We start from the raw sequence: 23,663 nt of genomic DNA, 5'->3' as shown, positions 1-23,663 counted from the left end.
TGATTGCCTAAAGCCAGAAAATTAAAAAATTAAACTGATAGAATTACCCAATACAAGGGTTTTTTTAGCTATTTGTACCCTGACATAAAGCACCAAAATTGTACTGTAGACATATTTAATCATAAGTAATCCTAGCCATGTGAAACACGTTGTAAAATGTGAAATAGTCCGTATGCAGTGCAATAAATTCAATTACAACTCCGATTTAAATATCTATTCTTAATTTTTTGGTTAAAACTCCATTAAGCTTATTATTATATATTAATATTAATTACTTAACCAATTATTTAGTAAATTATTAATTAGATTTTAAGAGTTGTTGTTATTAAAATTAAATTTTAAAATAATTATGATTTACCACAATTTGAAACTGCCTGCAGAATTTAACTTTGTAAATGCTTATATTCATTAGTACTATTTTGAGATTGGGCTTGGAGGTTCAAGAGAGCAGGTTAAAAAAATAAGGAAGAATATATTTGAATTTCTTTCTGTACTGGAAGTTGTTGGCTAGAATTTCAACATAATTCGCTATGGGATACAAATCCAGCTAAGGTGCTAGGTGAGAAACACAGCTTTTTCTGTATTTCATGTTATTCTATTAATCATTGAGATCCCACGTTCTGCTCTGTTTCTGCAGTCACTGGTTAAATGGAAGCCACTTCTGGGGTCTGGATGGTTTCTACTGACATAGACTTCGCATAGCAGCTCCATAACGTCAGGAGGTTGCAATGAGTGGAGGAGGGGAGCAGCCTGACATCCTCAGTGTGGGAATCTTGGTCAAAGAAAGATGGAAGGTGGTAAGTGTGCCTTGCAATTCTTTTTCTTCTTTAAAGCATGTTTTTGAAAAGAAGTAGCTTGCGCTTTGAAATCTGTTTCAAAATTCTTGAGAGATGTGTTTTGCTCAATACTTACTTTAATGGTGAAAGGACTTTAAAACCACTTGTTTCTCTTATCCTACTTTAAAAAGAAATTATATGGATTTAAGGTGGGGTTTTTTCTGGTAAGGACCTAGGAAAGCTTGTAAATCCTGACTTAGTGCCTGTTCAGAGCATAACTGGAAGAGACCTTTTAGTATATTGAATCCAATCAGCCAGTGATTATCTCAGTCCATTTGGGAAATCAGTCAGGGACCCTTTTGAAACTAGTCAGATTGTGAGATTTGTTACTTCTTATAGGAAGGTCTTTCAGGACCTTGCTGCTCTTCCAATTAGAAATTCTTTTTGTTTGCTATGTTTTGTAGCATAGATTTATCCCTCGCTGATTTATATCCATTTGATTGTGTGCCAGTGTTGGCTTTGCCATAAATAGCTCTGTTCCCTTTTGGTGTTCATATCCTTGATTTGCATCTAGAGGGAAATAGTATCCATTTGAAACTATTTTTGCTGGGAAAACCAGGCTGAGCTCTCATAGTTCCTTCTCCATTTCCCTGATCGCTTTAGATTATTTTTTTTTTCTTGTGGATTTTTTATGAGATGTGAAAAAAAAGAAAGGAAGGAAAAAGAAAAAGCTACTTCATAATAAGACATTTTGGGTATCTCTGTGTGTTTAGTAGGCTGTGAGTGGATACTGAATCGCTATTTTTTTGCACCATCTTTTCTTTGTATTACTCCCATATTTCAATATTTTATTTAAAACTGTGAGACTGAACAGAGAAGATATAGATTCATAATTCATTTCAATTTCATATAAAGAAAAAAATTTCAACTATCTTATGTCGTATCTTATTTAAAAAATGCAGGATGTTGATACTAGCTTTGTGTAGGAAACCTTTATATTTCTTTTTGTGTAAATAGAACCTAAATGGCTATCTTTAGAGTGTAAGTATTTACAATAGTTCCTTGTATTGCATCTCAATATTGCAGTGAAGTAAAAACTGAAAGCATAGTCTTGAATCAGATCAAATAGATTAAAATAGCATTATCAATAGATTACAGTATACTAATATATCACTATCCACAAAACTACTCAGTTGTTTGATATGTGCAACAGTAGTCCTGTTTTCTTCAGGCTTATTTTCTTTCCTATGTCATGAATAATGACGATCACATCTGTGTCTTTTGGAAAATTTTGAGAGTAGGCTGTTGTTCGTCTCATGTGATTATACATTTTAACTTGTATGTTTTCCAAATCAAGTATTACAGCTAGATGAGTGCCAAATATTTCTGTAGGTAACTCTTCAATTTCTTAATTTCTGTAGCAAACGTTAAGGATTTCTTGATGGCATCTAAGGTGATATACTTCTTTCAGAATTCAGGATTTCATAGGACAATCTGCTAGTGGAAGAAAATAGCGTACAAATTTTAGAAATTGCTTAGTGCTTGACACATATTAACATAATAATACTGTTCTGTTACTTTATGAAGTATTGAAATGTTTTGCTAATGTTCTGGAAGCAGCAGAGTACTTGAAAATTCCTTGTGTAGAAAGATGAGGTGGTATAAACCAGTGGACTTTCAAGTTTTGGTGACAATGAGTACTGTCCCTAATTATCCTTGTGGATTGTTCCTTGTGGAACTCTCCTAATATCCTGCTTTTTTTCCCCTCATTGAAGAATGGCAGCTCTGTAGTATGATTGCATGAGATTATTTCATTGTAACCAGTTTAAGAAAAGAAAAGTACAGATTCTGGAAGTTATGTAAAGATTTGCAACTGAAATGCAGTTTCCAGAATTTTTGCTGTTCATGACCTTGGTCTTTGTAATCATGAAGGCATAGCTGGAATTTGTGGACGCAAAGGTTTAAAAAAACTATGTTCAATTAAATTTAATTTTAACCTAGACATTCTTTAGGGTGATTCTGTTTTGAAAACTAAGCATAGAAAAGACATTATAAAGTATTTTTCCCCCAGTGACACCCTCCCTCTCAACGGGTCTCTGTATCTATTAGCATTTGCTTTTATCCTCTGTTGATGCCTTTTCTTGTCCATCTCTCTTACCTTTGAAACTTTTATTACCATCCTGACTTGGAGAGACTTGATTGTAATGATAATTGGTTTAGGTGGGTTTAGGAACATCATTCAGTATGGAGTCTAAGCGCAAGTACCAAGATAAAACCTGTTGGAAATTGTATGCTTTAGACTTGAAGCGTACAGAGATAGGAGTGGAAGAGAGAATGAGTTTGAGGTGTGAGACGCTGCATGCAAAGAGGACAAGCTTGAAACTAATGTACAAAATGGAAGAATGTGGTGCAGGTGTAAACGAGGGCAAATGAGGTCCTTGTCAAGGTGAGAGATGTTGAGCAGATGTGGCAGGAGGCCAGTATGATTGAACAGTCAACTTCTGTCTGAACCCAAAAGCAAAAGGCAAGCAAACAGAAGATGGGAACAGGGATGGGCTGCCTAAGATGGAGACATTGCCTCTGTGCGTTGGGATGAATATATAGGAAAGATAGAGCTCAGCTGGTAGTTGAAGCTGGTGAGGGATGTGAAAAGCAACGAGAAAGGGCAATGAAGCTGGTGAGGTGTCTAGAGAACAAGTCTCATGAGGAATGGCTGAGGGAACTGGGGTTGTTCAGTCAAGAGAAAAGGAGGCTGAGGGGAGACCTTATTGCTCTCTACAACTCCCTGAAAGGAGGTTGTAGAGAGATGAGTGTTGGTCTCCTGAGTAACAAGCAATAGGACAAGAGGAAACGGCTTCAAGTTATGCCAGGGGAGGTTTAGATTGGATATTAGGAGATTTTTTTTTTTCACCAAAAGTGTTATCAAAAATTGGAACAGGCTGCCCAGGGAAGTGGTTGAGTCACCATCCCTTGAGGTATTTAAAAGATGGGTAGATGTGGTGCTTAGGGACATGGTTTAGAGGTGATTTTGGCAGTGTTAGGCTGATGGTTGGACTTGATGATCTTAAAAGTCCCTTTCAACCTAGATGATTCTATGATTCTAAAGGCTTCTACAGTGACATTGGCAGCAAGATGACGACCAAGGAAAATGTGGGCTCATTGCTGAATGTGGTACATGACCCAGTGATAAAGGATGTGGAAAATATTTTTTTCTACAATCAAAGAGAAGTTAATTTGTGCCTGGAATTATTGACTGATGTCATTATTGGATGTATGTTAATGATTCTGGTGCACTTTACCGAGGATAGAAATTGATCTGTTTATTTTATTAGTCTGGTGGTGTTTAGGTTTTTTGTTTTTCTTTTTTTTTTAAGCACACAAGCAGAAAAAAAACATTTTAGAGACAGTCTTTCTCATTCTGGCTGTTTCTCAACGCTGGTAAATGAAGTTATATGATAAACTGCTATAAGTTTATATAGGTGTGAGGATGGCTGTGTCACCTCTTTCCTTTTCGCCTCTCACTCTTTTCACTGTGCGTTCTCACTGTCTTCTTTCTGCTTGTACTGTGCTGAAAATTTATGTGCTGAAAACTAGAGTCAGATCAATGTCCACATTTAACTGTTGGAGCCATGTTAGTAGCTCAGAGCTCAAGCAAATAATGGCATTACCAGACCAGCAGGTGGAATGGAAAAGTGCAGACTTAAAATGGCCAAAATAGTCATGAAACTACATCTTTGAGAGATAAACATAGACAGACACATACTTTTTTTTATATACCTATGTGTATGCACACATATGTGTGTGTATATATATACATGTGTATGCACACATATGTGTGTGTATACATATACACACATATATACATATATATAAAATCCTGTTAAAAGTTGCTATTTTTCCCAATATTTAGATGACAGATTCTTTTCCTTTCTGTAAGGACTAACACTGTATATATTAAGTACATCTGAATGTAACCAAGTTATACTGAGTATTTCATCAGACTTGAAAGGTATCTATTTCTTATGATTTGTCATTATTTCAAAGTTAGCCCTAGATTCTTACCTGAGTAGTACCTTAAACAAGTCATGTCTTAAGACACAGACCTCTTATTCAGAATTTGTGATACTCTGTACCGGAACTTGTTAAGGTCTTGAAATGTGTAGGTTAAAGAGTAACAGGCTTAAGCCTATGTCGATAGTATGCATGTTATGCTGCTTCAGAGAACGTATACAGCCTGTGGAGGAGATTGCATTTGCTAACAGCTAGTGTGCTTTTTAGGAAGAAATGGACGTGTGCATTTGCAGTTAACAGGTGTTGCACTAGGAGCAGATATTTAGGTGGGTTAGTTCTGTAAGTCTGAAAATGTGGTGTGCTGTCTATCCTATGCATCTTTAAAAAATTCTCAATGCATTGGCCGGAGGTGAGTAATGTAGATAATGCTACGTATCTTGGACCGTATTTTCCTCATCTTAAGAATATTGAAATAGCAGTTGCTTGTGATGGTAAAAGATCTTCAGGACAGAAAGTGCATGATGAAATACTGAGTATTGTTGTAATTGTACAGAATAAAAATTTCATGTGATGTGACTTGAAAAATGCAAGTAAACAATATGAGTATTTTATCTGTTGCCTTTTTCCTTTTTTAGAAATTGTTTTTCCTTCTCAGTCAGATGACTGATTGTCCAGATTAGGAGACATTAGATTTATTTTCAGAATCTGAAGATAGGTCAGCGTATTGCTGGTGTCTAGATCCCCGGAACATTTAGATGACATTTAATGCAGTGTAGTCATATAACCTTACACCTGTATATTTTCAAATGGCATTTAGAAAACCATGTCTGTTCTTTCACGGTAAAGAGGGGGTTGGACTAGATGATCTCCAGACGTCCTTTCCAACCCTGACAATTCTGTGATTCTGTGAAAATATAGTAAAAAATACAATATTGTGTGTTTCTTAGGGTAAGTTCTTTTTGTCTCATTTTCTCTTTTCATCAGCTTTAGGATGGATAGCTACAGGGGAGATCACCATATGAAAGCATTATGTGAAATAACACTGATATTTTTGGTACTGAAAACCAGACAAGTCTCTGTTCCCTTTGAACATTTACAGCAGAATGAAAACACAACTCTTAATATTTGCTCTGAATGTACTTCAAACTAATTAATATGCCAGGAGCATTATTTTCGCCTCTTCCTAACACAGATAAAACTTTCAGTGGTGCAGATTTCTTTAGTATGTCTGTTATTAAGAATGGTATTGGTGAACCATAAGTACATATGAGTAACATTTAAATTAAGCATTCAAAGGTAATCTTAGCTGTTTATTATCATTTGTGATTTAGCTGTTATGTGTAAGTCACTGCATACAATAGAAAATGCTGCCTCTTTTCAGTAAGGCCAAAAACTTTTATACCTTTGGTATTCAGTGTGCGTGTTTCTGAAAAAAGAAAACGATGACTTATTTTAAAAATGTGAATGCATTTGTATTTGAAGATCTCTGGGTAGCATGTGACTATTTGAGGAAAGACTTTATACAGCTTGCTGACTTTGGTCAGATTCATGCTGGGGAGGATAGATCAGGTGTATTAACATGTTTTCCTAGGATTCTCTTCCAAGCTGTGGTTAACCATGCCTTTGTAGATTATTCAGTAGCTTTTTACGTACTGAAGGATATAATTGTGTTATTTTAAAATCTATTAGTAATACAACAGCATTTGCAGTATGACAGACAGTACAAAGAAGTATTGATGTTTTGTTTACTTTTTTCCTCCCTTCTTTTAAGTCTGTTTCTGTTCTTTCTTTTTTTCCCCAATATAGTTGAGAAAAATAGGTGGTGGAGGATTTGGAGAAATTTACGATGCCCTGGACTTGCTTACTCGGGAAAATGTTGCACTGAAGGTCGAATCAGCTCAGCAACCAAAGCAAGTGCTGAAAATGGAAGTAGCTGTGTTGAAGAAATTGCAAGGTAGGGCTGTACCCTGGATATGTCAGAAGTAGAATGTCAGTGTGTCTTCTTAAAAAATAATTATAATCTCTATTTAGTCATAGTTTGAGTAAATATTCCTTCTATCCTGCAGGTTATTGCTAAATGGTTATTAAAAGTGGAACAGAAGCTCTTTCAGCTTCTGAAAGATTTACTACAATGAACCTTTTCTTTGAAACGGGTAGACATGAAAATAAAAAGAACAACAACAACAACAAAAAAATTCTGCAAAAACTATGCTCAACTGTAGTTTATTCTAGATCCATAGCTTGTCCTTACCTTTTTTGCTCTAGACTTTATGGTTGTTGTTAGCTTTTTATTTCCTCTTCTAAGATGTTATCTTTTTTTCTGTGCTATCTAGCATCAAATATTTGCGGGTCCTTCACATAGCATGCGAAACAAGAATATTTGTATTTCTTTACTGTTGCAAGTATTGCCAAGAATAATTCTGATGTTGAAATGGGAAACATATTTAAAAAAAACCCTCACACAAACAAACAAAGAACCAACTTTATAATACTGTAACTTGTAGAGAAAAAAATTATTGTCATGTAGAGTCCTGAAATACTTTTAGGGTTCAGGTCATTGGCCATTTAAATCACTACTTTGAATAGTCACTTTTGGTGTACTTTTAAATACTTCAATGTCTGAAGCTATCAATACAGAGAAATAGGCAATGGCTTCTCTTCATTGCTTTTCACAACATAAGATTGTAAAAAGGAAGTTTAAAGGGTGACTTCTTTCTTTAAAAGAAGTATTTTGAATCTGGAAGATTTTGACTAATACATCTGTCCTTGTCAGCAGCCCAATTTTTCAAACGCTTACTTTGAATAAAACAAAAATCTGCATGACATACTATGCTGCCTAGTCTGCTGTAAAGGTCACATTGCAGCAGAAATCGACAGCCTCTATAGATTTAAGAGGGCAAGCATGTAACATGTTACAGTGTTAACAAACTGTTCCTATGTTTATATATTTTTAAAGAATGTCATAAAAACACTCCAGTATTATATAGTCGAGCAAGGAGATTGAGGGACTGCATATTAACTTTCTTTGAATTTTAGAGTTTCTAGTCCAGAGATGAATAGTGAGTTTCATTAGTACCAATTGTAAATTTAGAAACCATTTGTCAGGGTTCTTGAAAGAAATTGTCTTAAAGATACTGAGTTTTGAAGAAACAAATACTCTGTAACTCCTGGGTTTTTAAATGCTCAGAATTAATTTCCAAGGGTTTTTTTTTCTGCACACATGAGCTTGATTCTATTTTTAACAAAACCCGAGAGTCTGTAACGTGGTATAGGTGAAGCAGCTAAAGTACTAAGGAAAATAATAAAACCTGAAATAAAATAATGGAATTCAGTAGCACTACAATGCCAATGTATTTGTAGAAACATAGCTTTATATATGACTGCTTAACTGCAGTGCCTTGTAACTTTCTGCTGTGAATTTAAATGTAGTGAAGTTTGAGTTAAGATGTTACAAAAATGTTTTTTTTCTTAGTAAAAACTTTTTACCTTTTGAAAACCAAAAATTTTCCGGAAGTAATAAAAAATTGATTCTTGAATAATTGCCATAGGACCTTACAGAAGTTATAATTTTCTTATCAGTCTTCCTTTGGGGAGTATAATTCCTTTAACAACCCAAGTCTTCCTGCAGAAGAGTCTCTGGTTCTACTGAATCATGGGAAATGCTGTCTAGATGAAAAGACCAGAATAATGAAACACCTGAACAACAGATCCAGTAAGGCAAACAATCCAAGCAATATATAATCCAAGTAAAGATCCTTCAGTTATTTGTTTTCTCAATATTATTTCTCTGAGAAAACAATAAATAGAAGGTTTTATATAACTGAGACCCTGATTTTGCTTGAGATCCTTAGAAGGAGCTCTTTTAATAGTCTTCCTTATGAGAAAACAACCTAAATGTTATTCCTTAATTTTTATCTCTTATTATTCTCTTGTACAGTTTAAAAAAAGGAAAAAAAAAAAGTTGGTGATTTCATGATAACAACACTAAAGGTGACCTTTAGTCATTGCTGTGCAGTTCCACATTACAGTGTAACTGCTCTGGTTTTAGATAAGGAACGTTGTAGATGATCAGGAAAGTCACTACAGTAAGAGATGTGTCAGGGATGAACCTTTTGCATATATTGAGGTTTATAGTTTGAACAGATACATAACTTTATTTTTTACATGCATATATTTTTATCCATGCTTTAAGGATTTTTATTAAATAAGATTATGGTAGAGACTGTTTTAGGTTTTACATAAAATCTTGGCTCCTAGGAGTCATTTCCATTAATTTTTCTACCTGCCCAAGTTTTCAGTATGAAAGAGCTAAAAATTTGAAGCAGAGAGAAAATCAAGAAAAATAGGGAGTAGATCATTGCTTCTTGAAGAATATTTTTTATTAAATGCTTCATTTACCATGTAGAAATTTTTCTTACTTATGACAAGTTTTTTTTCATGGAGATTCAGAGCAGGTGAAATTGTAAACAGTTCTTTTAGGATATTTTTGTAACAACCTTCTAATAGCAGATATCCACTGAGACCAACTTTTACCTTGTTCTTCTATCCCTTTTTGGTGCGCGTGTGTATATATATGTATGTATATAATTACTGTCCTTTTCTCAAAGGGCTTATGTTCTTTTATTTTCAAGGTGTTCTAGTTACCTTGGACATAAATCAGAGGAAGGAATTTACTTGTCATGAAAATCCTTTTTCTTGCAAATATTTGGAAAGTTTGATCTATGAATAGAATGTAATGAGAAACAGCTGACAGTGTAATTCAGAATTCTCTTGATGTGTGGATCTGTTGTTTTGGGTTTTTTTTTTAAAGTTTATTATATACAATTTCTGGGAAAATTATGAAGAAACAGGCTTTTAGGAAATAATTAAATAAACAAGTGTAATACGTCTCAATCCATCAAAACAGCTCTTCCAGTCTTTACTAGAGCTAGGCACATTCTCAAGGTTATAAATATGCTTTCGAGTGTTTCTGAATTAGAATCTTATTTCACAGTAACTGTGAAACTGAAATGAGAATATCTGTTGGCAGAAGTGCAGGGATGTACTGTTTTTTATTATTTTTGCTTTCAGAAATTTTGAAAATTAAAACAGTTTGGTCTTTCATTGTGGGGGTGATATGAGTCATAACTTTGTAGGTATGCAGTACAGTGAATAATGAAAAACTTCAAAGAAGCTCTTTTAAGACCCTGGTCTAGCAAAACATGCTTAACTATGTGAGTAGTTGTATGACTTCTCTCTTAATTATGAAGGAGGAGTATGTTCACTGGTACAGCTATTTATTACAGCTTAGTCATCAACTGCATCTTTGATTTTTTTATTTTTTTTCCTGCCAATGATGCTTTCTCCTAATTATTGTTGTCAGAATATTGTTTAACTCTTTAAACTCTGGTTTTGTGTTTAGTTTTTGTGTGTGATGGTGTGTTGGGGTTTTTTTGTTGTTTTGTTTTATTTTTAAAGAAATCTGGTGCAACAGATGGTTGTCTTGTTGAATCATGTTGTTAGGCCATCTGTTCCCACAGTCAGATGGGAGAAGACAGATTTATCACATCTCACTCCGTGAGAGCGAGACTCAGTTGGTTTCTGTCTCACACAACCTTACAGACTTCTCCCTCATTCATTTACAGCTCCCTAGCGTAATTTAGTGATGGGTTGTGTCTGGTGTAGGCTGAAAAGCTAGCTGTAGTGATACACTGCAGCCTGGGGAATGGCACGTACGCTTTTCAAGGGCGTAGTTGTTCATTGGAACCTGTTACCATCATCTTCTCCCCAGCCATGTGACTCACAGGTGTGAGAAAATACTTTTGTTTTCTCACTGAGGGAAAAGGAACTGAAGGTATCTGCAAAGGTGTAGTAGGTGCGTATAGCCTCGCTGGTGTGGCAGAGGATCATGGTATTTGAATAAGGTGTACAGGCCCTACTTCTGTCCTTTCCCATTCCCTCAGTTTTTCATAAAGATTAATTTCCAGAGAGTTTACCACACACGTGGAGTTGCTGTTCCAGTTAAAATGGGGTTTCTCTGACCAACCCGGGGTTTGGACATTTACTGAATCTGTCAGATGAAATCTGACTAATACGTTTCTCTGAAGATGTTCCCTCAGCATACCCACTGTGGCTGTAAAATGAATCATAAATATTTGAGGTGAGACTTCATTAACTGGAAACTGCAGCAATGAATATACAAAATTTCATCTTGACAAATTTGCTGCAAATCCTTTTTCTTCATAAAATTATACTGTCTGTAATATTGCCTGTCTTACTTAAACAAATGGGTGGAAGGAAAAATTGGAGGAAAACCAGTTATACTTACAGCTTAGCACTTATGTATTTGCAGAAGTTGTGGAGATTTCTTTTAAAATATTTTTTTAAAATAAATTATTTTCATGAATCCTGTTCCATTTTTTTGTTTAAATGGGCCTATCTATTTTAATTGTATGTGGCAGGGAGACTCCTGAGGAAGCAATAAACAGGCAACTGCTCTTCTGTCAAGTCAGGTGAGAATATTCAGAAGCTGTAGGGCCAAGTTCTAGGGGTTTGATGGGGCTATAAGTCCAGCAGTAACAAGAAGTCCCTCCAGATCTGTAGCTAGCAGTCATGATGTTTTGAAAGCAGTAATGTTTTTTTTTAATTTTCTTAATTGCTTTTCTTCTATCACTTTTTAACTATTTATGACATTCTGGTAACGCTAAGGGTGAAGAAGTTCATGAAAGAAACCTTAGGTGACACAAACTTTACACAGCTTTAGCAGCCACTTGTGACCATCAGGTTTCTCTTGGCTGTAGCTTCCGCGGTGTCAGAAAGGAAGGTAAATGGCCTGAGGAACTTAAACCCTACAGTACCCTGTTCTGTCGTAGAGTGGGGTCATAAGGGGTCCCAGATTCTCTCCAAGTTGATAAACATGGATGCCAAAATGACAACAAGGTTGCATTCCCTTTCTGTTTCCCTACTGCAGTCTTTGGCTTGCCTTTTTCTCTACCCGGGGAATGTTATGCTTTGCCTTACAACTGCAGGATAGCAAGGAGATTATTTTTGACCAGCTCTCTTTTCCTTCACAGGCTTTAAAGAAAATTGGCTTAAACCAAACTGGGATGGTTTTTTTACTACAGTTATTTTATCTCTGCTTCAGTGTATCTGAGCTGAATTTGTCTTTTGTAGCTAAACAGCAAAGATCATGTTCTAGAAAAAGATATTCATAAATTGCATTAGTTGAATTATGTTTTTTACAATTTTTTAATGCAAAACATGACCAGCAGGTAACTACTTCTGTTTTCTTTCATCACAGCAGCTGCAGCTTATAGAAAAAGAGGAATGGTGGCTAGGAATATAGTTTATAACAAACCATCAGCAAGAAATTAACCTTTTCCCAATCCAAAGTGCCTCAAATTTGTGGACATTTAGGCATGTTGCCATGCATGTTTTCTTAGGGAAGAGTGATAGCTGTGGTAGGGCTGCCTATATTATGGGAGAAAACTTTTATTTAATTGGGGGTAGAAATGACATTTGTTTTTACACCTGTTGAACTGTGTGGATGGTGAGTTAAGTTTATTAAAGATCTCTAAAGAAATATAAATATCTCTTCCAGTAATTTGCTAGGTATTTAGAGGAATAAACTACAGAATTTCATTATCATTGACTCATTTGCTTCTTTTTCCTCAGGAAAAGATCATGTCTGTAGATTCATTGGATGTGGAAGGAATGACAGATTTAACTATGTGGTCATGCAGTTGCAGGTCAGTGTATTGGAGAGCTCAAAGTTTGCTTGCATGTTTTGGATTGTTAGCCAAGCGTTAAAAAAAAACCCCGAAGGTCATGAACGCATAGTAGTGAGCAAACTTAAATTCAGCATATCCTTATATCCTTATCTTTCAATGTCCTTTCCATAATTCTCTCAGAAAGGAGAAAGTTTGCATCCTCAGAAAGACCTGACTATTGAAAGAGTGAACTGTGATGTCTTCTGATATAATTCACATTCCTTTGAAGTCTGCACCTGAAGATAGACTAAAATATAATATATTGGCCTGTGTATTGTGTTGGCTTTTTTGGTGAAAGTGGAAAAAATACCTTTGCAAGTAAGAAAAAACACTTTACTGAAAGACTTGTTCCTGTGAAAAGGGATAAAATGGGTGATTAGCACTGAAAGTTATGGGATTATTGTCCTTTATCAACTTGGTGAATATGAATACTGGAAAAAGAAGTGTGCTGTAGTTCATACTGTGGTCATCTGTTATTTTGACAGACCAACAGTTCTGTGATGTCATGGGGGTGCGTTTCCTGCATAGTATATTTTTGATCTGTTTGGTTAAGTCATCTAAGATATACTGTGTAATTAAATGAATTACATACTTTTCCTTAAAGAGGTGAGTGTAAAGAAGTCTTTGTGAGCATTTTCTCAGTGGCCTTTTTTCAGGTGCGATACAGATACAACATTAACTAATAGTGTATGTACTAGACTTCTAATAGAGATTAGTTTGGTCCATGTTATTTAGGAGTAGAAAGATACTAAGGTCCATATTTTCAAAAACAGATTCTAAGTTTAATGTTGGAGATACTCAGGGACATATACTCATTAGGTGAGATGTATTATCCTTGAGTATGAAAATAGGTAATAAGAGTATTCTGTAGTTAACAATGAACAGCTGAAGAAGAAGTAGGAAGACTTTATGCTGTCTGTGAGTCTTGTTAGTATTTTTTTATGAAAACGTCCTTTAAATTTGACCAGGGTCGGAACTTGGCAGACCTGCGTCGGAGCCAGTCTCGAGGAACATTCACCATTAGTACCACTCTGCGGCTTGGGAAGCAGATTTTGGAATCTATTGAAAGTATTCATTCTGTGGGATTCCTGCACAGGGACATAAAACCGGTATGTCTGCCCATTAAATCAAAACAGGCAAGTAAGATGTGGTCATTACATGGCTGCATATATAAGAATAGGTTCTGTACTAGATGTTAAAAAATGAGAAGGGACGGGAAATTTAAGGTTTATTCATCAGATAGGGCGGATTTTTTCTATTAATTAATGTTGGATTGCAACAACAATAGCTTTTGTCTTTGTCATCGTTGTCTCCAGTTACTTAGGCCTCCTTGCAATCTTCTACAGTTAAAACTTCCAACTTTTATCTGTAGCATCATGCAATCAAGAGTATTTGCCATGAGATATAATATAATGAATTTGGTTAATGGCAATTAATATCTTCATGTAATAAATCTAAGAGAATAGATACTAACTGTAGGATGTATTTATAAGCTCTTCAATAGCAGTTTTGGTATTTAATATAACAAACAAGGAAAGAAAAGACAGACTGTTAAGAGAAAACTATTCAATTGTTTTATTGTGCAGTTCTAATAAAATGAATATTGTCAAAATGTCATGAGGACAGTGCTTTCCTGATAGCATCATGCTTTTGGTCTTATTTTTTTTTCTGTTTTTCTTTGAATTTATTACTGAAATTGCATGTTATGATTAATATTGCTCTATATTAAAAATATCATTAGAACTCCAAACTTTCAAAGTTTGTAAATGAGAAAAAAATGAGCAAATCTTGTGTTTTCTGATAGCTGCAAATGGGGCTGGTTTTATCTGGCTTATATAGGTAAATTTCCTGTCAGCTGAATGATGTTTATGTAAAGCCTCTGATAAGTTTCTGCGCATTGGGGAATTTTCATTTTCATCACTTCTTCCTTGCAACTTTTTATAAAACTTGTGTTCTCCCTGACCCATCCCCAAGACTTCATTTGATAGGGAAAGGACAAGAGGCAGTGAATGTCAAGTGAAATAGGTGAGGAGGAGTTAGCTGGAGTGCAAGATTTTAATGATGAAAACAATTACAGTTTTGAATGGGAAATGTGTTCCTTATGGCTGGCAGGATGGATTGGGGACATCTTGTTATTTAGCTGTATCTTGGAGTCTATGGACTCAAATAGAATGGAAATGGAGAGTGCTGTTAGGGGATGGAAAACCCACAGAAAATTAAATGGTGAGCCAGGATAAACAGCAGTGTGAAGCAATACGATAGATTCATAAAAGAAGGAATTTTTCCTCCCCTTTAGGAGTTATGTTGCAACTTACACATGCAAAAGAAGGCATGATTGCTTTCTACCATGCAGTTTTCCTGGCTTGAAAATACAAGTCCATTTTATCTTTTATTATGTATTTTCTAGATGACAGATTATACTAAAAGCAAGCTTCGCACTGAGCAGAAATCTTGAAGTCCTTGGTTGGTTATTTACCTCATGATGAATTAGGCAATGCTGAAATTCCTGTTCCATTTAAAACTGATTTTGATCACGCTCATTTCAATTCATGTTTTTGATTGGTTTTTACCCTCAACCTTTAACATCGAAGCAGCTGTGAATTTCAGATTTATTTAGAAAAGTACTGCTGTTTCACTTAATGGAAAAAGAAAAGTAGTTTTTCTACAGTTAATTGCCTTAAGCTTCCAGCTTGCTCAGACGTGTAGTTTCAATTCTGTTTCACAGAACTTGTTATTAGCTTTATCTTTTTTTATATCACATAATCCATTTTAAGGGGATTTGGTAGCGAGAGACATGAACCAATTCAGCCAACATTTTCAAATATCATAAACTAGGAGTGTTGAAGAATTTTTATTTTTGTTTTGTTTGGTTTTGTTTAAAGGGCTAACATGGAATGTTAATCTGTAGAGGCAAATAAGAAAATTTTCTAGAGCTTTTCAGAATGTATTAACTCCATAAGTCCTCACTGATTTTCCAGCTTTTACTGTTTGGGTGTTTTGGGATTTTTTTTTTTTTTGTTTTTAAATTCTCATTCTTACTCCTTCCATGAAAAGGAAAAGGCAGTTTGCAGTCCTTATGCTGTATTCTGCATATATGATATTAGGGCATTTATTTAGATGAACTTGTTAGCCCTAAGGTCTAACTACGTTGGTAGTTTTTTTGGAATGTCCAAATCAAAATATGTAAGTGGGTAACATGATTGGAAAATTCCTGCTAAAAATTACTGTGTTCTAAGTGACGAAGTAAGATGAAAATCTCTTTGGACCTTGTAGGCTGCTAAGATGGATGTCTGCTTTTCTTAACAACATTTTCTTCAAATTTAATGGGAGTTTAGTAGAACTGAAAATATGGAAGGAACGTTAGAGAAGTAGAATGTGGATTTTCTATGATTGTGTTACTTCATTAATTCATGCATATATTGAAATGTGTGTGTGTGTATATATATCTATATGTATTTGTTTTTCTTCCTAGTCTAACTTCGCAATGGGACGTTTTCCTAGCACCTGTAGAAAGTGTTATATGCTGGATTTTGGCTTGGCACGGCAATTTACCAACTCATGTGGGGATGTCAGACCAGTAAGATATTTTTTCACTGTTGTCAATTTGATTAATTGAATGTGGTAGTATGCTGTTTTTCTTGCTGGAGAAGTATGGGAGTTGCATTGAATGGGTAACATACAAACTTGACAAACATCATTCCAGATCAGAAATGCCATGTGATTTATTGATTATTTTTAAGGATTGGCAGTGGGAATGAATTAGGTTTCTGATTTTTGGCTTGAGGCAGAGGTCTAGTCTATGATTTTTTTTTGGGGGGGTAGTCTATCTTTTGTTTTGGAAAATCAAGCGACAAGTAGGTTTTCATTAAATATCAGAGTAACGCGCCAGAGCTGAATTTCACTTGGTATTATATTGTATTAAAAAAAAAAAAATGTAGGAGAAAACAGTCAAACACCAAACTGAATATATAATCTTCTGAAAGAGAAAGTCTGAATAACTAAAACAATGGTAGGACACTAATTATAATATATAAGGGGACATAGTTAAGTGTAGTTGCTGTATTCCCATGCGATGCAGTCTGAAGTAAATTGTAGCTAAAAGCGTATCAATGAGGACATTACAATTTTAAGTACAGTAGAGCCTCCCTAATTCACTGGTGGGCAGTCATTTTCTTAATTTTAAAGTTTGAAAATGAGCATGTCAGTGCCACGGTACATGGTGATGTTTTAAAGAAATGTATTTTCTTTATGAAACTAGTTTAGTTTACATTTTGATGGTAATACTGAATAATGTACTGGTCAATGTTGTGTAGCATGTTTATTAATGTGATGTGATTTGAGTGGTAGAAGTCATATCTACAGGATTTTCAATTTTATTTTGCCTAAGAAGTTGGGAAAATGGCAACATTTGTGTGCAAAGTATGTGGTATATGAGTTAGTAAGGTAAATTAGCGGGGTTCTGCTGTACTCTATTCCTTCAGCCATAATGCTGGACACTGCAATGAAAGCAAAGAGCAGGGGAGACCAACAGAGTGGCTGCTGCTGTTGGAAAGGTGAGCTAAACATTTTAAGTAGTTTTTAATTTTTTTTTTTAATTTCTAAATGTTCTTGTCATGTTTTGTATATTTGGCTGCTTATAATGTTTCTCTAACTGACCTGTAATTTTGAAAACAATTCCCAAGATTCTGTAATTTCTATATGTATACACACCAATGGTAGTATTTTCAGAAAAAATAGGTGATAACAACAGAAAATTTAATATTTCTGCTATTCTTTCTTTTGTAACAACTCAGCTCTTGCCTTTTGTTTTTCATTGCAGTGCCCTACAATGTAACTGAAGTTATTCTTCAATTTAATCTGTTTAGAATTTTCTAACAGTATAGTCCATAGTAGTAGAGTGGTAGTGATGGGGGAAAAAAAAGCCAGTACTTTCATTTGTACGTAATAGTCAGAAAGGGCTCTTGTATAGATAGCAACCATACTGTTGGCCTTGCTTAATAATAAAATTTATTAATATTTTCATTAAATGTGCTGTGTGCTTCTCCTTAAGGCTATCCTTCTTCTAAACTCCATTAGATTTCTTCAGCAGATACTGCAAATAACCTGGAACAATATAAAAGCATGTTCTCCAAAAAACATAGTACTCTATTGGTAAGAACCTGTTCCTTAGTTAAGGTTGATTGTTAGATTTTTATGATAAGCCTAGTTTTCTATATACTTGACTTCTGCAGAAAGAATCCTGTCCCATTGAGATTTTACATATCATCCCTGAGTCCTTGAATTTCCATGATGTGTTCTAAAAGAAGCAGAAGAGAGGTTTTGAAAATTATAGTATTAGGTTTTAGTCCTTTGGCAGCCTTGTATTTCCCCCAACATTAAGGAATTCCTGGTGGGCATAAATATCTTTATTCAACTCAAAGATGGAAGAGGCTTATATGGATACTGTTGAAAGCAGAAAAACTTATGACCGGACTGTATTTCCCTCCAGAAATCGTTGGCCAGCACCACTGGCTAGCATATACATTTTAACAGGTGGAGATAAAAAATCAAGTTAGCTTCAAGACTGGTAGAGAAGAAAGGTGTTGTGTAGTTCTTTGACAAAATGCGACTTAGTTTCAACCCCCTTGCCAGTCTAAAAGGCCATTACCAAAATAGATTATCATCAGTTTTATAGGTAGCATTCACTTGACTGAACTTCAAACAAGAAGTTGAAAAGAGGTCCTTAGTTGAGGAAGACTACTTTATTTTGTGAAATCAGGTCAAGAAGCAAAGGGGGAATGAGAAATTTATCAAACCATTAAGCTACCCAGCATTAGACTCTTAGTTAATTCTAGTCTGTTGTACCAAGACAGAGGAATGCAGCAGAGTTTCATACGACTTCAGTGTGATAAGGTGTTCTTGTTTCAGATGTGTTACAAAAAGATGAATTACAAAACTTGGGGATACATGGTTTTATTCTAGTATTTGACTGAAGTATATGCTAGTGGCTACTGATACATTCAACTATCCATTCGGACCCTTCTGCATTTCTGTTAAGCCTGTGCTTATTCTAGTCTGAATCTTTTCTTTTGTCTCTCCTCTCTGGTTTCCTTTCTACATCCACCTCCTCATATTGCTACGCTTCTAGTTAGACTAATTTCTTTCCTTGCAATTTTTGTGCCCACTGGAATAGTACAATGTGACTAAGTGAAATTTTCTTTGCTCTCAGTTTCTTTTCTTTGCACTCCAATGAAACCTGAAAGCATTCTGAAGGAGTAAGAGAAAAGAAATTCAGGCTATTGCGGCTCTGGATTGAATTATGCCTCATGACAGATAGAACATATGAAGAATTTGGATGCCTGATTCAGACAAGGCTGTACTGAGTTTGTGTAAATTTAGTTTTTCAAAAGCTCAGGCATAATCAGTTTTGGATGGCTAGTAGAATATTCCTTGACATAGTCATGGTGTACTCTCAAATCCGTCCTTGTCTGTCTCTATTCCAAGGCACGCTGGGCTTATAGGCATCCCACAAATTATTATGGGGGTTAATAAACAAAACAAACATTCGTTTCAGCTGCATTCAAGAACAGTCTGAAATTATTTACTCTATTAAAAGCAGGCAGCTACAAAACCAGTCATCTAACATGAATTTCAGCTTAAATTGGTAATATGTAGAAAGTTTCAAGTGGCTGAATGCAGGATCTTATATGGAAAGTAGTGGCCAATGTTTAAGTATGGATTTTACTACAGGTGCCATATATGGCAGTGAAGTTCACAAACAGGCAGCAGTGCTAATGAGTCTGCAGAAATTTTGATGAAGTTCCAGCAATATTCCAATAGAAAATGTTTAAAGTAGAAATGAAGATTCATTCAGGTTAGAGAATGTAAATAATTTTTGGTACTATCTGTAGTAATTACTTTTTTCTTTCACATCGTTATTACAGTAGTTACCAAACATACCTGTTTTCATTATAGAAAATGCATTGATGACACAGACAGTTCCCTAGCACGGACTCAGTTCTCCCTCATCTTTTCTATGGTGTATAGACCCCTTCTGAACGTTAGTTTCTTAGTTTTCAAACGTAGTTTGGAAGTTAGTTTATTAGTTTTCAAACATAGAGACTCACCTGTCTATAATACTCCAAATCATAGCCTATGGAGCTAAGTCCCACACGCGTCATATTAATTTAGTTGCAGGGTTTTAATGAGTTATCATAGACTCTTTCGGGGCAATTTTTACAGCAGCATTGGATCTATTTGCGTTTACTGCAGTTTGCTTCCTCATCTTGCTGCCATGCTTTTCTACCTTCCTGAAATGGCTGCAGAATTAAGTAAAAGCAGCTCTATCTTCCATGATAAATTAAATTATACTCTAGAGTAAATAGATGTTATTACAGCAAAAATTCAACCCAGGACTTTTGTGCACTCTAGGCAAAAAAAACCCGCCTGTGTTTAAGTATTGCTTATTTCCATTCAACTTGAGTTTAATCTTTCTTTTTCTCCTTTGTGGGAGCACTGATTTCTTGAATTCTCATTTGATTGTTGTTTATTGCTAGAGAAAATGTTTTAAAATGAGACATTTGACACATTAACTAGAATAAGAATGTATTCTAATTTATGATTTACTGTGAAATAAAATAAGGTTTATCGCACTGTTTTGTTTCTTCTGCTGTTGTTTACCATAAATAGAGTTTATTACAAAGTTCACAACAAAGAAAGCTACTCTGGTTCAGTCTGTCTTGAAATTAATAGTGGCTCATATATTAGTAAGTTGAAATTATTTTGTTAAAAACTATGTATTAATTAAATTATTTAGGGACTGTAATATAATCAAGCTTGCAAAGAAAATTGCATAGGTAGATTAGTCTACACTTGCAAGAAAACATTTAGCTTGTCTTTACTGAGACGTGGATTCTGCCCTCTACTCCACTCTCGTGAGACCCCACCTGGAGTACTGCATCCAGCTCTGGAGTCCCCAACATAAGAAGGACATGGACCTGCTGGAGCATGTCCAGAGGAGAGCCACGAGGATAATCCGAAGGCTGGAGCACCTCTCCTGTGAGGAGAGGCTGTTCAGCCTGGAGAAGAGAAGGCTCCGGGGAGATCTTATTGCGGCCTTCCAGTCCCTAAAAGGGGCCTACAGGAGAGCTGGGGAAGGAGTTTTTACTAGGGCATGTAGCGATAGGATGAGGGGGGATGGCTTTAAAGTGGAAGAGGGCAGGTTTAGATTAAACATTAGGAAGAAATTTTTCCCTTTAAGGGTTATAAGGCACTGGCACAGGTTGCCCAGAGAGGTTGTTGAGGCCCCATAGGGTGGTGTTCAAGGCCAGGCTGGACGTGACCTTGGGCAACCTGGTCTAGTGGGGGGTGTCCCTGTCTATGGCAAGGTGGTTGAAACTTGATGATCTTCGAGGTCCTTTCCAACCTAAACCATTCTATGATTCTATGTAGGCGTCTAGAATTTTAAAAGTTCTATGATTATGCCATCAGAACTAATTTATAGCTTCTCCCATGCCCATGTGGTAACAACATACCATCTATTGACATCTACTTCTCCTGTGCTGTTTTTTTTTCCTCAACATTACTAGCATTTGTCTTCTGTGACTCCTGTCAGCTTTCTCTCCTCTTCTCAGTTTTCTCCGTTTTCCATTAATATAAGTCTTAAATCTGCATGCATGTAGTTTCTATGGTGACAGTCTTCCTTTATCTTACTTTTGTCTGGCTCCAGCTTATTTCATGATTTAATTTCAAGGCTTCTTTCTTCAGCATATCCCTCTCTAGTTTTACATTCTCTCCTTTTCCCCTTTATCTCCTGATAGCTTCATTCATAAACACATTTTTTATCTCTAGGCACGTGATTCACATTCATGGTGCCCCTGTTCCAATACTGTTTCCTTCTGTTCAAACTAAAACTGTGTCATCTCTCTCTAGCATCTTGTGAATATCTTAGGGTGAACTCAAACTCAATGTGCTCTTAGTCTTCTTTCTCCTGTGCCAACCACTCAGCACTACTTCTGGTCCTAATCACTGCATGCATCTTCCTATCACCAAGTCTTACTGGCAGTTTTCACTTGGTATGTCTTTACATCCAGTCTGTGTATATATTCTGACAGTGTTGTCTGTATAATATGTGCATACGTTCATATGTGTATGTATATATTCTTTTTTGGGTTGTTTTTTTCTTTTTTTATTCACAAACCTGAAGTTTTTATGTAGGTTCACCATGCCCTCCTGACTGTTACAGTATCCTCACCCCTGAGGAATACCACTTGTCACTGCTCGCCACTTGGACGTGGAGCTGCTGACTGCAATTCTTTGAGTGCGGACATCCAGCCAGTTCCTTATCCACTGAGTGGTCTATCCATCAAATCTATGTCTCTCCAATTTAGAGACAAGGACATGTGCAGGATGTCATGTGTCAAATGCTTTGCGCAGGTCCAGGTAGATGATGTCAGTTGCTCTTCCCTTATCCACCAATGCTGTAACGCCGTCATAGAAGGCCACCAAATTTGTCAGGCACGATTTGCCCTTAGTGAAGCCATGTTGGCTATTGCCAACCACCTCCTTATTTTCCATGTGCCTTAGCATGGTTTCCAGGAGGATCTGCTGCATGATCTTGCCAGGCAGAGAGGTGAGACTGACTGGGCTTCCTTTTTTCCCTTTTTAAAAATGGGGGTTATGTTTCCCCTTTTCCAGTCAATGGGAACTTCACTGGACTGCCACAACTTCTCAAATGTGGCGGATAGTGGCTTGGCAACTTCATCCGCCAGTTCCCTCAGGACCCGTGGATGAATCTCATCAGGTCCCATGGACTTGTGCAACTTCAGGGTCTTTAGATGGTCTTGAACCTGGTCTTCTCCTACAGTGGGCGCTTCCTCATTGTCCCTGTCCCTGCTTTGCCTTCTGTGACTTGGGCGGTATAGCTAGAACTCTTGCCAGTGAAGACTGAGGTAAAAAGTTGTTGAGTACCTCAGCATTGTCTGTGTCCCGGGTGACCAAGTCTCCTGTTTCCTTTTGGAGAGGGCCCACGTTTTCCCTAGTCTTCCTTTTATCACTGATGAAACTGTAGAAGCTTTTCTTGTTGCCCTTGACATCCCTGGCCAGATTTAATTCTGTCAGAGCTTTAGCTTTTCTAACCTGATCCCTGGCTGCTCGGACAATTTCTCTCTATGCGTTCCAGGCTACCTGTCCTTGCTTCCACCCCTCTGTTGGCTTCCTTTTTGAGTTTGAGTTTGTCCAGGAGCTCCGTGTTCATCCATGCAGTTTTTGCCCGACTTCCTCTTTGTTGGGGTACATTGCTCCTGAGTTTGGGGGAGGTGATCCTTGAATATTAACCGGCCTTCTTGGGCCTCTCTTCCCTCCAGGCCTTTATCTCACAGTACTCTGCCAAGCAGATCCCTGAAGAGGCCAAAGTCTGTTCTCCTGAAGTCCAGGGTAGCAAGCTTATTGTGCACCCTCCTTGCTGCCCTAAGAATCTTGAAGTCCGCCGTCTTGGGGTCACTGCAGCCAAGGCTGCCCTTGAGCTTCACATTCCCCACCAGTCCCTCCTTGTTGGTGAAAACAAAGTCCAGCGTGGTACCTCTCCTTGTTGGCTCCTCTATCACTTGGAGAAGGAAGTTGTCATCGATGCATTCCAGGATTGCTTATGCCCTGCTGTGTTATCCCTCCAACAGATATCAGGGTTGTTGAAGTACCCCATGAGGACCAGGGCCTTGTGAACGTGAGGCTGCTCCTATCTGTCTATAGAAGGCCTCATCTGCTCGGTCTTCCTTGTCAGGTAGCCTGAAGCAGACCCCCACTGTAATGTCACCTGTCCCTGCCCTCCCTTTAATCCTGACCTGTAAGCTCTCAGTTGGCTCCTCAGCCATCCCCAGGCAGAGCTCCATGCACTCCAGCTAGTCATTGACATAGGGGGTGACACCCCCTCCACATCTCCTCTGCCCGTCCTTCCTGAAGACCTTGTAGCCTGCCATTCCAACACTCCAGTCATAGAAGCCATCCCACCATGTCTCTGTGATGGCAATAAGATTGTAGCCCTGCAGGCTTCTACAGGTCTCTAACTCTTCTTGTTTATTTCCCATGCTATGTGTGTTTGCATAGAGGCATTTAAGGTGGGCCATTGATGAAGCTGACTTACTGGCTGGGGGGG

The 23,663-nt window shown here is 36.7% G+C and overlaps 1 protein-coding gene across 1 annotated transcript in view; it reads left to right on the top strand.

The window, feature by feature from the left end:
- Window positions 1–728: 728 nt before the first annotated feature.
- TTBK2 (tau tubulin kinase 2) overlaps window positions 729–23,663 on the top strand; it is a 77,507-nt gene continuing 54,572 nt past the window's right edge. Inside the window, exons 1-5 of the mRNA XM_009887970.1 lie at window positions 729–797; window positions 6,594–6,741; window positions 12,441–12,514; window positions 13,504–13,644; window positions 16,008–16,112. Of these exons, the coding sequence (XP_009886272.1) occupies window positions 729–797; window positions 6,594–6,741; window positions 12,441–12,514; window positions 13,504–13,644; window positions 16,008–16,112 (537 nt within the window). The remainder of the gene's footprint in view (window positions 798–6,593; window positions 6,742–12,440; window positions 12,515–13,503; window positions 13,645–16,007; window positions 16,113–23,663) is intronic.

Source organism: Charadrius vociferus, unplaced genomic scaffold (assembly GCF_000708025.1).
Source record: "Charadrius vociferus isolate BGI_N301 unplaced genomic scaffold, ASM70802v2 scaffold337, whole genome shotgun sequence".
Lineage (NCBI taxonomy): Eukaryota > Metazoa > Chordata > Aves > Charadriiformes > Charadriidae > Charadrius > Charadrius vociferus.
This window is presented reverse-complemented; position numbering and strand designations above follow the sequence as displayed.